Genomic DNA, 17,158 nt, shown 5'->3' with positions numbered 1-17,158 from the left:
TGAAGGGACCCTTGACCATTAGGTCCAGTCGTGGACGACTCGGGTTGCAGAGCTCGCTTTATTGGCCGAGGGAGCCGACATACAGCTTCCGGGTCATGTGACCATGACTAAGCCGCTTCTGGCGAACCAGAGCAGCACACGGAAATGCCGTTTACCTTCCCACCGGAGCGGTACCTATTTATCTACTTGCAGTTCGAAAACACATTACACCTAGCTGGGCACAGTTTTTATTTTTCAGTGAGAAGCAGCCTCGGGAAACCAAATTTAAGGGAGGAAATGGCATTACAGAAAATGTTTCCCTGCTAAAAAGTTGGGTTTCTTTCCATCAGCAGGAGTAGGGAGGGATATTCGGAGCAAGAAAATAGCTGATGGAAAAGAATTAAGCAGCCTTCCTTGCCTCACGACTTCCCCACTTAACATTTAGCCCGCATGTCATTTAAAAAGAGAAAAAGCATCAGGGCAGTTGTTTATAATGTCTGCTTGGGCACTTAGGCCATACACATAAATTTTTGGTAGATGCTATGATGAATCCCTGTTGCTTTTGTGATACTAGGCCCAATACAGGAAGAGTAACCTTATAACTGTACAAACTATTGTGGTGTGGGGAATCTCAATGTAGGGGGGAGAGGGGAAAAATGTTAATTGCAGTCACTTTCTCATACCCCATTTAATAGACACATTAAATTTAAAAATGAACATAAAACGGTGGATTGTGCTTTGTGGGAGTAGATATCCATGCACCACTGTTTTTCAACACCTGCTTATAGTTTATATCAGATAGGTGATATAAGAACAGAACGATTGGCCTGATCTTTTTCTTTTTAAAAAAGGTTTATATATTGATACAATTAAAATACTTTTCTAGAATCAATTCAGATTCATGTCATTTTAGAAAAATCATCCATTTCCAATGAAAATATTGTACAATATTATACATAAACTCAAACCTTACAAACCATATTAACTACAGCCATAAACATGGAAGCAGTGGTCCTAGGATTCCAAAGTACAATGCTGTTCATTAATTGCTTCTTCATTCCTGGAAATCCAGCATCCACAATAAAAAGACCCACTTTATTTAAATTATTTGTAGACCAGGTCACTATTTCTTTCATGTATTTAGTTCCTTTATATAGATTGCAATGGTTTGTAATATACTTAGGAAACTGGCAATCCCTTTAAGTGTTTTGTGAAATCCAGGGCTCCTTGTGGAACAGGCCTTCCAAAATAAACCTTAAACAATTCATTCAAGTCTTCATTCAGAAATGATGCCTCTTGTGAAAATTTACCCTGAAATGAACAAGTGTTACAGCTTATGAAGTAAAATCAAAATGTTGCATTTTCAATCATTGTGTGTGATATAAGAGAATGGTGCAAGGCAGTACCTTTTTCCTGGGTGCCACTGATGCAACACGAGGATTAAAAGTCATTCCTTTCATACTGTAGGCCTCAAAAAGTTCTGTAGGCAACCTATGATGGATACAGGTTTCATTTTAATATACTATTTGCAAATAAATAAATAAATTGTGTCCTAAAGCAAGATTGGAAAAAACCAAAGACCCTAAATTTTTTGTATCTGTATTGGAGAGTTGAACAGCCCTGCTAAGCAACTTTAAAAATGCAAAAAAATGAGGCAAACTAAGAAATGAACACAAAAAAACTCACTGAACAGAATAATGGAGCAAGACTGAAGTCTTCTTATGCATGCAGACATTTCCCTCCTTTCCCATCACTAATACTGGAATCCAGGATTAGTGTATAAAACGCTTGACAGTAAACATTACACAGTTACATTTTTTAAAAAACTGTAAAAAAATTAAAAATTCATGTTCAAGCTAATATTAAACAGTAGTAATGTACTTTCCACTCAGAAAAAGAACTCAGTAACTGGATCCATCTACCAATGACAATTAGACATGGTAGCTAAGTAAAGCTTCCAGGTACAGGGGCAACTGGCCACTGAGTACCAGTTGCTGGGGAAAGAGCTATTGTGCACACCCAATGAGCATCTGACTGGGCACTGAGAGAAAAAGGTAACAGATCTTGTCCCATCCTTGTCAGGGGGGGAAGCAGACCCCTCCAGGGAGAAGGACTGGAGCTTCCGCTCCTCAGCTAGGGAGCGGATTTCAATCCTGCTCACCCCACAGCTGAACTTTGGCAAGACGTATCAGCCATGATGTCATCATCATGACCTCAGACAACTGATGAGGAGCTGCTGCTACCCCCTGTCAAAGTTGGGCCACAGGGTGTGGGGTGGAGATAAAGATCTGGCCACCAGGTCAAAAACTTCCCCCACCCCTGTATACATACGTAAGCTGATGAGTGTTTGGTTCTGTACCAGAAGACTGCAGGGTTTTCTCCGCTAAACTTCATTCATATAATTTATTAATTGCTTCCTGTGAAGCATTCCAAAGCAATATAATGATAAAAACAATTTCAAGTTCTATACGGATACAGACCAATACAAAATTCTTCACTGAGAAGGTTTGTGGGGAAAAGAAGGTCTTCAGCAGGAAATTGAAAAGATAATAGACAGTGCCTGTGTGACACATTACGGGAGGGAGCTCTAAGGAGGAGGTACCACCACACTAAAAGCCTTGCTCCTAAATTGTGATTTTGAATCTATACACACATTTTTCAAAGCAAACACATTTCTCTCACCTCCGACTAAATTCATGCCCAAGAGATTCTGATCCTTCTGCTGGAGCACCAGCAACAAGGTGAGCTGCAAATTTCTGAACGACTGGGTGATAATGTCTCTGTGGGTTAGGGAGAGAGCATTAATGAGACACTGGAGTGTAATTTTTTCTATATTAACGTAATGCATTTCACTATTTGAACAAAAGGTTACCAACAAAATTATATTCTCTCAGCTTTAGGAACAAAAACTCAATTGGATAAACATCCCATGAGATGCAAGACAATTATGACCGGGTAATTGTAAGCCTTTTCCAAGAAGAGAGCTAAAGCATCTAGCAGTGGGGATCAATGAAGTGGAGAAGATGGGAAGATGCTGGGTGGTTCGCATGCACCACTGCTCATTACTTTCTCAGTAAAGAAGATGAGGTAGGAAGAAGAAAAGTGCAAAGCAGAACGATGGCACTAAACAGCCTAATTAAAAGAGTGAAAGGGGTTACTGAAGTTCAAAATCAAAATCATTGCCACTGAAGAAAAATAGCAATATAAAAATGTTGTAAATAGAATTAGAATACTCAAGAACATTCATTCCTGTAGATTCTGACTTTAAAAAAATGTCTTCTGAACAGAAAAAGAGCTTCCTGGGTTACTAGTGTAGATTAAGGCAACAAGACATTAGCTTCCGTGACACTCACCCGCAGAGTATGCAGTTCCCACAGTGCCGTGTTCTGAGCATTACAGTACTCTGGTTCATCCAGCTCAGGATGGTAAAGTCCACTCCCTTGAGATTCATTGTCTAGGAGAAGGTCTGTCTTTGGGAAAGTCTTCAATACCATCCAAGAAAAGAAAAAAGAAAAAAAGAAGAGTCCCACGTGAAATGAAATATTACAAAGTTGTTACCATGTTTGCCTCAGAAAACAAAATTGCATCTCCCCGAAAAGATAACTACTGATGTAAGAAACTTAAGATCTCTGAATAGGTATATGGCCTAATGGAAAAAGTCTGTGTTTTCATTTAAAACAAAATGAACCAAATCTGGAGAACTCAAATCTGCTGTAATAGTTTTCAAAACATATTAAGAATATTTCACATGTGGACCATTTTGTTCATTGTGTTGGAAGGGGCATTTTATTTGTAGCCTACCTCAGGGTAGGTCGCAAGAAGAAAAACCTACAAAAGTCAAATACAATTGCTGCCTTCTCACCGAATGCTAAAACCACAGTTTAGCATTAAATGGATGAGCCTCCACAAGTTGAAGCAAATGCAACTGGGAGCAGGACTTCTGCCAAACTGAGTATCAGTTTCAAACAAGTATTACATATGTGCTAGAGACCCTGGTTTAAAGAAATGGTTAGTTTAAAAAGCCAGTTTCAAATAACCCATGGTTTGAATTTGGCTTCTTAAGAAAGCTAGCTACTGTTTGTTTTAAACCAGGGTTGTATGAAATGCAATGTCAAGATTCTTTGAGAGCTAGGGAAGGGCACAAGCCCAATGCTTCATTCTTGCTCTGCCACATGGGGTTAAATCATGATTTAGTGCAAACTAGGCCAATATGTAAGAAATTCCGATTAACAACCAAACTATGTCATTTTAAGATCAGAATCCAAACACCATTTTCTAACTGCAGCAATTAAAACACCTGCATCTTAGTGGAAAAGCAATAATCAGCCTCACCACCCAAGTTCTTGAAATACAGTACAATTGTCTTTACTGAACCTGCCAGTCATCAAGCTTACAGCCCCTTTATACAAAGTATCTATAACAGACACCCCTCAGACTGTTATAGGCCAACTCCAGTGAAAAGGTGACCCTGATTCTCTGAGTGACCACATGGGCTCAGTGGGAATTTCCTCTCTAAAACCTAAGTCCAATGCAATGAAAGAGCTAAGATGTTGATGCCCATAGAAGAAAGAATAACTGAAGAAACAAGGCAGGAAAGCTGGAGAATGTAAAGTAAAAACCCGGAAGACCCCAACATTGTTGAGATTTTTTTAAGGAAACCACTAAAATTGTTGAGGTTGAGGTTTTGTTTTTGTTTTTTGGAAAACCCAAAAGTCGTTGGGCTTTTTCTTTTCTTTTTACAAAAACACCTTTCAGAAATTCCCCCCGGATATTAATTCCGCCTTTGAAATTCCAGTAATGTCCAGGAAAATCGAGACACATGGCAGCACTAGGAGAATGCTGGAATAACTCCATCTTTTCTGTCAAGAATGACAACTTGGCTTGGCACAGCTAAAAGTTAAATGGAACTCTCTATGCTGGTGTGTGTCTGCACACGTGTGTGTAGATTTGTGAAGGTATGACATGTTTTAAATATGATGTAGGAGTTTCAACAGAATGAGTTTGAAACATCCAACCGTTTTAGATCCCAGTAGGACTATAGCTAAAGGGTCTCATTAGCTATGTTTCTAAGAACTTACATGCATTAATGTTCTGTTGGTTGCCAAGATACCAATGCAGGAGTCTGGAAGGAGATGGAGGGCTACTGTGGAGAGGCGCTTTATGAAAGCAAGAGCTCTCTGCTGGGACACCTGCTTCCTACGTTTGGTGAGCATCGCATCCAGGCACTGCAGCACTATCGCAACATCTTCATTTGTAGCACCTTAAAACAACACGTGTAGTTCAAAACCCATTTGAATGCAGGAACATATTTCCAAAAGAACGCCAGAAATATAGAAGGCACTCGCTATTTCCCGATTGCACTTTTAGTTTATTCAAGAAAGATTCACCAATCAAGAATCACACCGGCTATTTAGCAAAGAAACACTGCTGAACACAGCTGAAACCCACTGATGGGTTATTTCTGTAGAGAAAATACAAAGACATACGATTTCACTCCATCTACCATAGAAGTATATAAAAGACAGTACTTGAGCTTTGTTATCATGAAAGCATTCTAATTGTCAGACCACCGTAGTCTGTGGTATTTAACAAGCAGCGCCAGTTCAAATATCCAAAACCCATTAAAGGAATTCTCAATTCTCACTTAAGAAATACCAACAATATTCAACACATTGAAATAATGAGTTACCTGCATGAAGTTTAAGTAGTATCTTGTAAAGGTGTGTGTAGAACTTCAAAGGGTCAATGTTAAGGACATCACCTACGCAAAATAATTCCAGTTAAGTAGGTTTTTTTGCTGTAACTGTAAAACAACTTACAGTACTTCCTCAAATGACTCTGCTTGTATATTTGTAACTAAAGCAATATATTACAGATTCAACCAGTCTCCAGCATGCACTTAGCTCCAGAGGAAACTAAATCCCAGAGCAGTGTTTTTCAAACTTGCGTCGTCAGCTGTTGTTGAACTACAACTCCCATCATCCCTGATCACTGGTCCTGTTAGCTAGGGGTGATGGGAGTTGTAGTCCAACAACAGCTGGAGACTCAAGTTTGAAAAACACTGCTCTGGGGTTTAGTTTCCTCTGGAGCTAAGTGCATGCTGGAGACTGGTTGAATCTGTGCAATATACTGCTTTAGTTACAAATATACAAGCAGAGTCAATTGGAAGAATTCAGATTCCTTAAAACAAACAGGCAACATTGATCCTGGTTCAGATCCAAAACAAAAAGTGTCGTCTCGCTGTCTCTCTAGTCCTTCCTCAAAGTCTATCACATTTCCTTGGATGGAACTTTTTGTTAAATCTTTGATCACTCAAGCCCATCAGACAAAACTAGCAATGGTCCCATTCACGCTAATCACAAAAGCAATGCAATATGAAAACTAAACTGTACCTTGACCAGACAAAATGTGGAAAGCAGAAAGAATACAGTGCAGACTCTCTCTGTGGCTTAACACCTAAAAATAAAGGAAATACATCAGAAAGCTATAGACCAAAAGTCTTGTATATCTTTAGACAAAGGATAAACTTACCCCTGAGACCATAAGAGAATGTAGAACAAGCAAAAGGTCATCAAAAAATTCCAAATTTATGAGGTGGGCGAACCTAAAATCAAGGAGTTAGATTTGTGAATTTACAGAAGATTTATCTGTTAAACTCAAAGCATGCCATTGCAATTATAGTTTGTTTTATAGTGCAACTATCTTAAGTAGTCTTCTCTTTTGCAGTATGATCATTAATTACACACTACTTGTACTCCAAAAAAGAACAGCATTCCTCCATCTGCCAGCTATCATTTTGAAAACAAAACAGGATGCTATACAAGCAATGCATGAAACGGATGAAATACATACCAAACTTTTTAGCAATGTTATTTTAGAACTGCATTGAATTTCAATTGCTTTTACTCTACCCTGATTTTTATTTAATTTTTCTGAGTAATTTAAAGCAAAGTGTTTAAACAAATTTAAGCACTGGGTTGCATTTAACTTAGTTCTACCCAGGGCCACATTATTTTCACACACTTTTCAATGAAAGTTTTTATGTTGATATAATGTGCCTTGTTAGGAACTTTTATAAAGAATGGTCACTCCAAAATTGCTTTGAAATTCTTACTTTGCAAGGCCTTCCAACACAGCAGGCAAAAGGGGAGACTTCTGTGCTTTTTTCAGTATTCGGAAGTAAGTTAAAAATACAATATTCAAGGTTTCTGTGTGCTGTAGAGAAAAGACACCCACAAATGAACACATATGGAACATTCCAAGTTCACTGTATTTAATTTCTGTTCACACTTGCCTGGATTTGAAAGCCATTAATCAAAACCCACTTTGAATTTCCTAGGATTACTTAATTGCTAGCAAGATCAGTTCCTAATTACTGGTTTGGATCATTATGAATCATACAAGGGATAGCTGTGGATAGAGACCACTATTGTAATATATAATGCCCTAAACCAGTAATTATTGAATTGCAAGGAAAAAACATTGCACTATTGTACTATTTATACTCCCTCAACTATTGTACTGAGCAAAAACAACCAGTAATAATAATTAACCACAATGAGGGATAAATTTGTGCTTATAGTATCAGTCTTTTGTGTTTACATTGCATATAGCCCACCCACATTTTATGACTAGAAACTCATTTCTAAGCAACCACAGAACCAAAGCAAGAATTGGAAACAAATATTAGAATTGGCAATTTCTGGTCTTATTTTACTTGGGCATAACACAAAACTCAACAGTACACCACACTCATGAATATATACTTACCAGTTTCAATTTTTTCTCTGTGCTTTCTGAGGCTTCTGCTTCTAAGAGTTCTCTTTCTAGTTTCTCTTCTGCTTTCTTCCACTGAAAATGTACAATGCTTTTAATAAGAAAACACAAGATTCTGGCAGAATTAAGAGAATTACTTTGCAGTTGTTGGGTCAGTAAAGATATAATGCCTCTGACCAGGAACATGCCGCATGCTCCTTCCTCCTCTTATGGACTATGAGTGGTCAGATAGTTACTTCTTCCTGGTACAGGCAACCTAATTGGCTTTTCATCAAATGCTTGCTCTCCAAACCAGAACTGCAAATTTGGATTGGAACGCTGGCCATGTTTGAAAAACTTCTAAACCACTGCTAGTTCCCAAAGAAGCTGGCTTATTTAGCACCTAACCACCATGATCTCCAACTTATACACAATGCTAAGTAGAGATTGAGGAAAACACAACCAAAACCATTATCCCAGTTATGTGGGAAGAAGTGAGTGTTAGGAGTTGTCCTACTCTTGTGTAGGATCCTGGCAGAGACACATGCCCGACTGGCATGTTCTCTCCCTCCTGGTCAATTGTTCAGGAGCTTCAAACGCTTTCTTCTGCCCAAACATCACAGCAACTGATGCCAACAGACATCAGCACACTCAGGGATCCAGAGAGTGTTCGCAGTTCATGTAACAGACCTCAGCAACTCAGCATTTGGCTAATCTACTTTAGTTACATATAAACACACAGAGAGACCACTGCAACATGGCTCCCTCTCTCTCTAGCATCAGACAGCAAAGAGAAAGAACAAAGGACAATAGTCCCACTTCACAGAACACAGTAACACAAACATCCTGTCTCTGTCACTTCCCATTCTGTGGAATGAAAACATACACCATCATGTGATAGACAACAATCCCATGACTGCAGACACGGGAAATGAATCACCAACAGTGAGGTGTGTGTGCGAGCCCAATGCTTTGCTCTGTCTCATGGAGGTTTGCCCATGTAGCTCTAAACCATGATTTTGATTATATGTGAACTGACCAGGATGTTGAAAGCAACATGAGAAACAGGGGTGGGACTATTTTCAGCTATACTAAAAGCCTTTCAGCAGCAAAAGCACTTTAACAAAAAAAATCTTCCCATACATAACCAGTAAGAAACAATCTGCAGATCTGTGTTTTGCAGTGTTCACATGGCCACAAAATGAAAGTCCTGAGACATGAACTCAAGAGCTAATTTAGGGGCACCCAAAAATTTCAGCAAGCTCAGCTGAGATTTATTGTTTTACACTTTCTCTCAAACAGCAGCTGCTTCCTTGCCAAAGTTTCAAAAGGAGCAAGTCATGAGGAACTGTTTTTTCAAAATCTCCTTGGACAATGGAACTCACTGGTTAGATATCTGGATCCAAGCCAGAAACAGTTCCATTTTCTAATAAAATTCAAATTATATGTGTACACTACAGCGTAAGAAGTACCTTTCTTTGCATCCTTGACAGATTTTTCCGTTTCTCTTGATAAGACATGAACCTCTTCTTTGGCGTGATGTCTTCTGCATCTTTTTTCACTTCTACTTCCTTAATTCTTAGGTGAATTAGTGTCATTAACACCTAAATATAATCCAGTAACATTTATTTCTCAAATTCATTAAACGCACAGATCTTGCAAAACATAAAACTGCCTGAGACCATTTCTGTCTCTTTTATATACATGTACATAGATGCCATCCTTGCCAATAACTCATGAAGAATGGAAAGAGGAACACTGAGGGGACAATTGGTGTGGTTTTTGTTTGCGATAATATGCCATACTACTTCAACAAGGATAGAAAATATTAAAAGTCCATTTTTAACTATTGCTCCACACTGGAGAGGAAGGAGGGAAGGAACTTACCTCAGGTCTAACATCATAATTCCTGCTTTTCACAAGGCCAGAAATTACCTTCACCACACCAAGTGAAGCATAGCCAAGTTTATCCTGCTTGAAGAGGGTCTTTACTGCACCACAGCACATTTCAGAAATCTGGAAAGTTGGAAGTTTCAATAATCAGTTATCAGTGTTTATTCAACCAGCACTGCTTTCTGGATTTAAAAAAAATGCAAAATGCCATGAACAAAGATTTTTACCCTTCCAGAAAGTGATTCATATTTACTTTGAAATGACATGCAATCTTTCAGTATACTATTAACCACTGTCATGCCTACCTGTTTTGAAGCATCGTTCATGAGTGGCACGATGAGTACAATAATATTATTGTGGAAGTTGAAGTAAGGCAGGGCCACCAACAGCTCACACAAGCACTTCACAGCAATCTCTGCAAGGCCTTTGTATGCTTTTAGTGAAATCACATTGCTTTTCTTCAGCTTCCTTTGCTTCCAATCTAAGTGAAATATTGCATAAAAGCCTGAGTATTTTGCCATCCCAGCTTCTGAAATTACTACTATTATTTCCATGTGGGGGGGGGAATATATTACTTGCATATTTCCTGCCACAATGACACATAGGGCTTAAAATGAAAACACACACACAAAGCCATATCCTTAAAGGGGAAAAAAACTAGGAAAAATACTTTCCTAGCCCTGCAACTCAGGATCAAGAGTTGAGATTCTAGGGTTTAAACCAGGGATCTTCTCCATGTTTTGTGTTAGGGATACTACCAATAGCTGCTTATTTCCAACAACAAAATAATTTTAGCGCTCAACATTTAAGAGCATATCCCCATCCTCAGCCATCCACCCTGCCTGCTGTACCTTTCACAGATTGCTCCAGATTTTCCAAATAAAACTTGTACTGGCTGACAATGCCTTCTTCAAATTCTCTTAATTTCTGAGTTTCTTTTCTAACCTGTTGATAAACAAAGAAACAATGGGAAATATATTACCATAAATCTACTGTGTGACAACTGCAATACATTTTAAGTTTCAGAAGATGTCACCCTCTGCAGTATCTATTTTGAAGTATTTTCAAGAAGTATTTGGGGAAATTTGTTACCCAACAGTTTTGCGAGAAAGGTGTACTCTTCATTTTTGGTACCCCAAATGCGAACATTTCAACAACTAAGCTTAAAAACTGTGGGCTATTTTTAAGAAAAGAAATAATTTCCTAAGATAAAAACTCTTAATTTTTTCTTCCATACATACAAGTTGTCTTACCCGCCCAACTTGACATTAAGCTACTCTGAAACATACTATAACCTCACCTTTGTGTTTTTCTCTTTCTCAGTTAAAGGTCTGATTTTGTAAGATGGAGTAATGTCTTTGAAAATCTCCATCAGAGAAATCATCACCAGCTTTCGCACAATCACAGCCACATTGGGATCCTGTTCCATTAACATCGCACGCAACTCTTTCAGCTTCTTTATCTGCTCAAGCAAGGATGACATAACCATGAAATAGAATTGGCAAGTACAGGTAAACCAGACAAAATTTATGCATACACTGTCATTGTAATGTGAGGAGCAACAACTACTGCCATCTTCAGAGAACATACACACAGAATTCAAGATCACAACACATTCTAGATACTCATATGGGTGCAAAATATTTTAGTAACGCTCTATCTTTATGCCATCAATATCTGTGATATCACCCATTTTTCAAATGAAGCTTTAATGGATTTGTATCAAGTGAGGAGGTTCTAGGTTTTCAAAAAACTGAGGTCATGCCCCCACTGATTTTTGTTTTAGTTTGTGCGGTGGGGTTTTAGTTTAACCAAATAACTACACCTTCTGAGACAATATGAAAACTGCCAAGTCTACTTCCCAATGTACCCTGGAAAGAATAAAAGACACAGTCTCACAATTGGCAAGGACCAGTTTGTTTTCATCAGCAATCACAAAACAGTAATCACAGTGGCTACATTTCAAATGGAAAATACCTGGAACCCATGGGCTCTTCCTGTCTAAGCTTTTCAGTTTGCAGTTTCACACTGCCAACCTTTCCACTTCAGGGTATGAAAGCAGTTTTAATCTCCCCCCAGAGATTTTTTTTTTGGGGGGGGTGACAAGTCAAATTCTTAAATTGAAGTATAGTACTTACTGCCTGTGAAGCAGTTACAGAACATTGCTTTTAGGGAACAACCTCTCAAAGGATGGCAAAAACGTTGAGAGGAAAAAATAAAAGCAAGGTTAATGGTATTCATTTAATTCCATGCATAAAACTGTTTCAACAGCATCCAAGAGAAATACTGTAAAAAGAGCCTAAAGGAAAGGAAACTATCCCTTCCAATCCAGAAGGCAATCACACAAAATCTGTGAGATGAGAGCATGAACAACAGCACATAACCCGTGAGACCTCACTGTGCCAAGCCATTAAAAGCCAACATTTGTTTCCGCACTAAATATGATGCATCTGAATCTTTGGTGTGTAAAACTCATTCTCTTACTTTTTTATGGCATGGCCAGTTTCAACTGAACTGAAATGTTACTTACATTATTTTCTGGGTCAGACAAGATGGCAGATGCTAAGGCAGCTATGTGCATCTTTTTCTCTTGTAGCTTCTTTTTCCTATGAACTAGCAGTTCTTCGGCAGTGAGAAGAGGTAATGGTTCTTCAAGAGCTGGTGATAAAGAAAAACGCTGTTCATGACTTAGAGCGGGGTTCCTCAACCTCGGCCCTCCAGATGTTGAGACAACAATTCCCATCATCCCTGACCACTGGTCCTGCTAGCTAGGGATCATGGGAGTTGTAGGCCAAAAACATCTGGAGGGCCGAGGTTGAGGAAGCCTGTCTTAGAGCATATGTGTGCATGTGTGTGTGTGCCTCCATACCAGAGCTGGAAAGGGTGGACATTTGAAATGGAGGCTAGAAACTTCTGTTGGCATCCTCATCAGCCCCTGGTCAAACCTTTATTCAGGAAAACAGACCTTTTAGGAGTTGGTTGGGTTTTTCAGGGGGTGGCATTCAGCTGTATTCAGCCAAGACTTTCAAATAATAGTTTAGGTTTCTGTTCTCCTTTGTGAGCTACCCTAGTCAGGTTTCTGTTCAATTTAGGCTGACTCCGTAAATGCAACATCTGGAAACACTTTAAGAGTAATTCATTTCTTTGGCAGTATTATACTTATTTTAGTTGCTCTATCCAGTAACTCAACAATGAGGACAAACCACAAAATGTTCTCTGAACCAATGAAGTAATTTACACTAATACACTTCAAGAACAGTGACACCATTTGAATGTCTATTAATATTTAATCTGTAAAAAAATCTTTTTTTAAAAAAAAAGTCTTAAATACCTTGTGCCTCTTCCATTTCTTCTATTCCATCCTTTTCTTCCTCTTCCTCTTCCTCTTTAACTACAAGAAAGAGCAAGCTCTTTAAACATTCAGCATTGCAAATGATCCAGTTCTTAAATCAAACTGACAGCTTGCCTGGCAATCTTGATTGTGCCTCACCTGGCTTTTCCATGGTCTGTGGAATAATTCCACGTTTGTCTTTGATGGGAAGCAGATGAATAAGTTCTTTTTCAGGCTCAGTCTGCATGCGCCTTGGCTTTTTCTCATATTTCTCAATCACACTCTCATTCTTACGTTTCTTGGCATGAACAGGTTCGCTATACAGTGAAAGACTTGTCAGACTCTCATATGGATAATATATAACTCTTACATTTAAAAATATTATTTTTCACAAACAGAACTACAAAGGAATAGTTACACTGAAAACACACGTAACAATTTTCTCTATAATGCCACTTAATTTGACTTTAAAAAAAGATTAAACTGGTCAAACTATCTGCCATTGAAGGCTTTTCCAAATGCTGTGGTTTACCAATGGGGACAAATGAAATTGTCACTGTCCAGACCCTTCTGCCTTATTAAGTGCTTCCATTACATTACAATTTCTACAAACAGCTAGCCCAAGCTTCTGCCAAGCAGAGATTCTTTTCACGGCAAGTAGAACAACAGCAGGTGCCTAACTGTGGGGTTTGTGATTCCATTAATATCACAGGTGCCCTGAACTTTAAAGAGCAATGGAATTCTTCTACAAACTACCCATGCTATTGTGAATGTACATCAAACTTCTGCCTTTGCCCCCCCTCCTTCCCTCCCATATGGAATATGTGAACTCATTCTCTGCAACACCTGAGCACATACTTAGAAGGGGATATTGCTTGGAATTGTAAAACACTCAAGCAGAGAAGAGTTAGACATGCAGGAAAAAAGCCTATTCTGTTAAGGCCTTTTGTATTAAAGGTCTGGGGCAAACTTAGATTCAACATAAGCTGAATAAACTCTCAATGAACAAATAGACAACAGAAGTGCTGCAACGTCCGCTATTCCCTAGTTTCAAACACCTACTTGGAAGAAAGATCTCGTGTTATAAAAGATGCCCTCTGAGCAAGTTCCTCCATTAATTTCATATCATCTTCATCCATCATATCAAGAGGAAGAGCTTCCTCTTCTTCTTCCCTTTCTGCCAAGGCAAATAAAATCAGAATAACTTCAGAGGCACTGAGAAACACTACAAAAGGCAGGTGGAAATACCTTTTACTTTGATTTTCTTAAATGAGGGGCACAACTGTGGCACATTAGTTTAACGAGGGAGGAGAAAATAAAAGAACACTTGTGAGTAACAATTACCTTGCATGTACAGGGTGAGTCTTTTAAAAGAGGCATGGGGAACATGTGTACTCTGTATCCAGGCCTCTTTTAAAGGACTCCCCTGTATGTAGAATCCAAGTGTATTTTTCTGCCTCTATACTGCTCTCTGTGGAGCTCATGTGTGCCTGGTAAAATGTTGGTTTCTAATCATGGCTTCCAGGTAAACTATACTTCAGCTGTTCAGAAAATTCTGCAAGCTATGGTTTGCCTCAAACCTGGACCGGAGCATGGAAGGGAATGGCCATGTTCAAGAGGGAGCATGATCTCAATGTTCACTCACAAAATGCCAAAGATTGATATGGCATTACATCTTTGCTTTGAGATTTGGCATTACATCATTGCTTAGCTCCTGAGTGATCACTTAATCCGAAGACAATGTGGACTTATGTATCATCAATGATATCAAGGATACCATCCACTGCAATACTACTTCACTCCACATAGCATTTCCACGTTCCCAAAGCAACAATATTTTGCAGTTTGAACACAGTCGCTGAAACAGAAGCACTCCTTGAGTAAAGACATCTGGATTTCATACAATTAACTGAGCAACTCTCAATTGTTGCACTAAAAATGGATTACCTTGGGAAAAAACTAGGTCTATTAAGACTATCTTTACTTACCTTTAGCCAATAATGTGATAACCCCAACTTTTAAATGAATAATTCAAAACATTACTCATAAGTGCTGTTATCTACCACAGGACTTCTGAATTGGATGGGCTAGAAATTTGAGTAGAATTAAACAACAACTACTAATCATAACAGCAAATTAATATTATACCTTGAAATGCCAAATATTGGAGCAAAAAAACAACAACCCAGAGAAGAGCTGGTTCTCATCATGCTCTATTTGTAAGTTACCCAGAGGTACCCAGCTGTCCAGGTGGAAACAGAATTATGCACTACATAAAAATCTACACATTAAAGCACAATCCTATACATGTGTATTAAAATTAAGTCCCATGGGATTGACTCCCAATGTAAGTTAGTATAGAATTCCAGCCTTCTTATAGCCCAAGCTTTTTTTGGACTCAAGCCCATTTTTTCAGATGCAATGGATAACCTGATGTATCAGAATCCCTGTTACTTACATTTATTCTATGGGTAAGGTAGCTTCATTTTGAGAATCACTGCTCAAAAATATAATCAGTCCCTAGAATTAGTTATCAAAATCAAAACATTATGAGAAAATGCTCTAGTAGGGTGGGGAACACCAAAAGATGGTGCAACTTCTGTAGGCTGGCATCCAGCCTATTAACTGCCAAGGTTTATTTCATTAACCTGTATCGCTCACATGCGAACTGCCTGATTTGAGATATGTATAACATTTTACAATATGAAAAGCACTTCATCACATAGTCACAATCTAAAAGGGGACCTCATATTTTGTGCCATAGTGAAAACCTCTGGGTACCATGGAAGCCTTTTACTATTATGTCCACACCACACACACGCACACACCAGTCTCACCTGGATGCTTTTTCTTGTTATCCTCCAAAGGCATTGGCTTCTTGGATACAGCATCTTTGACAGCTTGTCTGAGCTTCCTTTGTTCTTTTCGGTATTTCTTGGCAGTACTCTGCTGCTTGAACTGTTTGTTTTTTAACTTGTTGTCAAGTTTTATTTTACTTGTTTTCAATAGCTTGCGGAAGCTTGGAACCCGCTTTTTGTTTTTTCTCTGCAGGCGATAAGGGCTGAATTAGTTGACCTTACACATCTATCCATAATATTCCTAAGACCTTTTAAACTTAAGCCTTATAACATTTAAGCAGCAGCAGCAGCAGCATAAATGACGACAGTTTTCTAAATGCTCGAGGTGGAAATATTAAGCTACCGTCACACGGGAAAGAAGAATTGGGATAGATGGAAGACACGCTATTAGGAATGAGTTTGATTAAGGCACAATATCTACTTTTAAGAACGCAATTGATTGATCTGGATTAAGAAAAATAAACAGAAATAAAGGCTAAGGAACCCTAGAGTAAAAAGCCAAATCATGCGAGCAAGATGATCTGCAAATAAAAAACAAAAGCTATCGCTGAAAATTCCAGTTTCCAAATCACACGCGCACCCCAGAGGAGCCACTCTGCACACCGATACGGTGCCTTTTTTACCCTGGGTCCCCAGCAGTTGCTGGACTACAACTCCCAGAATTCCCTGTCAGCTTTGCCAGCAGGGAGGGACGACGGGAGTTGTAGTCCAACAACATGTGAGGTTGAGGAGGGGGTTTAACGTTGACGAGGCTGTTCCCGGCCGCGCTCCCTCCATCAAACCCACCTGAACGAACCGCTACGGCGGCGGCGCCTTGCCATTTATCCCTCCGCTCCACCTACTGTTGCCCTAGCGCCGACCAGCAGCCCCGTCAGTATATCCCGAGGCTTCCTTCCCCCACACCCAAAGCAGCCGCCCGCCCCCCAAATCTCAATCCCCACCCCAATTCTCTTTCTCGCTCTCGCTCTCGCTCTCTCTCACCGGCTTCATGGCAGCGGAAAGCAAGCAAGGAACACGCTCGGCTTCGGAGCAAACCAACACGCCTCAGCCACGCGAGGCGCCGGAAGTGGCTCTCTCTGGGCAGAGAGGCCGGAAATGCCATCAGGAGGTCCGGCGGTTCCTAATTCCCCACAGCGACCTCTTTCGGCGAGGTGGAGGAAGGCAAACGGCATCTCTCCCTGCAAGCCCAGCGCCGGGAAGCGACCACTCTCACTTTCTCAGGGTTTTTATGAGCCTGCCTAAATCCACAGGAGCGGTGGGCGCACAAAGGCGTGGGTTAGGCTGAAATGGGGCTCGGTACCAGAATATATGGTCGCAAAGGGGAGAAGAGACATAAAATGAG

General features: G+C 39.5%; 1 protein-coding gene across 2 annotated transcripts; it reads right to left on the bottom strand.

The window, feature by feature from the left end:
* Positions 1-812: 812 nt before the first annotated feature.
* NOC3L (NOC3 like DNA replication regulator) lies at positions 813-16,916 on the bottom strand. 2 transcript variants are annotated; one of them, XM_035137903.3, is made up of 21 exons: positions 16,798-16,916; positions 15,796-16,003; positions 14,021-14,135; positions 13,118-13,275; positions 12,959-13,018; positions 12,158-12,285; positions 10,928-11,089; positions 10,479-10,572; positions 9,933-10,108; positions 9,622-9,750; positions 9,207-9,338; positions 7,750-7,830; positions 7,094-7,194; positions 6,511-6,583; positions 6,372-6,435; positions 5,669-5,740; positions 5,058-5,239; positions 3,333-3,461; positions 2,662-2,759; positions 1,386-1,470; positions 813-1,290 (listed from the first exon to the last, which is right to left on the bottom strand). In XM_035137903.3, exons 1-21 carry the CDS (start codon positions 16,804-16,806, stop codon positions 1,159-1,161), a joined length of 2,388 nt encoding a protein of 795 aa, XP_034993794.3. In that variant the 5' UTR covers positions 16,807-16,916; the 3' UTR covers positions 813-1,158. The 2 variants fall into 2 exon arrangements, with proteins under 2 accessions (XP_034993794.3, XP_088526463.1); XM_088670337.1 differs by having other exon boundaries at positions 12,959-13,012.
* Between the last annotated feature and the right edge of the window lie 242 nt (positions 16,917-17,158).

Source organism: Zootoca vivipara, chromosome 5 (assembly GCF_965207765.1).
Source record: "Zootoca vivipara chromosome 5, rZooViv2.hap1.1, whole genome shotgun sequence".
NCBI lineage: Eukaryota > Metazoa > Chordata > Lepidosauria > Squamata > Lacertidae > Zootoca > Zootoca vivipara.
The sequence above is the reverse complement of the archived record's forward strand: the minus strand, read 5'-3'. Positions and strand labels throughout refer to the sequence as shown.

What these genes read in the sequence shown, in the direction of transcription:
- NOC3L (XM_035137903.3), bottom strand. An exon ending in AGAAATGGAAGAGGCACAAG is followed by an intron (nt 12,286 to 12,958) that starts GTATTTAAGACT and finishes CTTTATCACCAG; the next exon opens with CTCTTGAAGAACCATTACCT. An exon ending in TGTCAAGGATGCAAAGAAAG is followed by an intron (nt 7,831 to 9,206) that starts GTACTTCTTACG and finishes GTACATTTTCAG; the next exon opens with TGGAAGAAAGCAGAAGAGAA.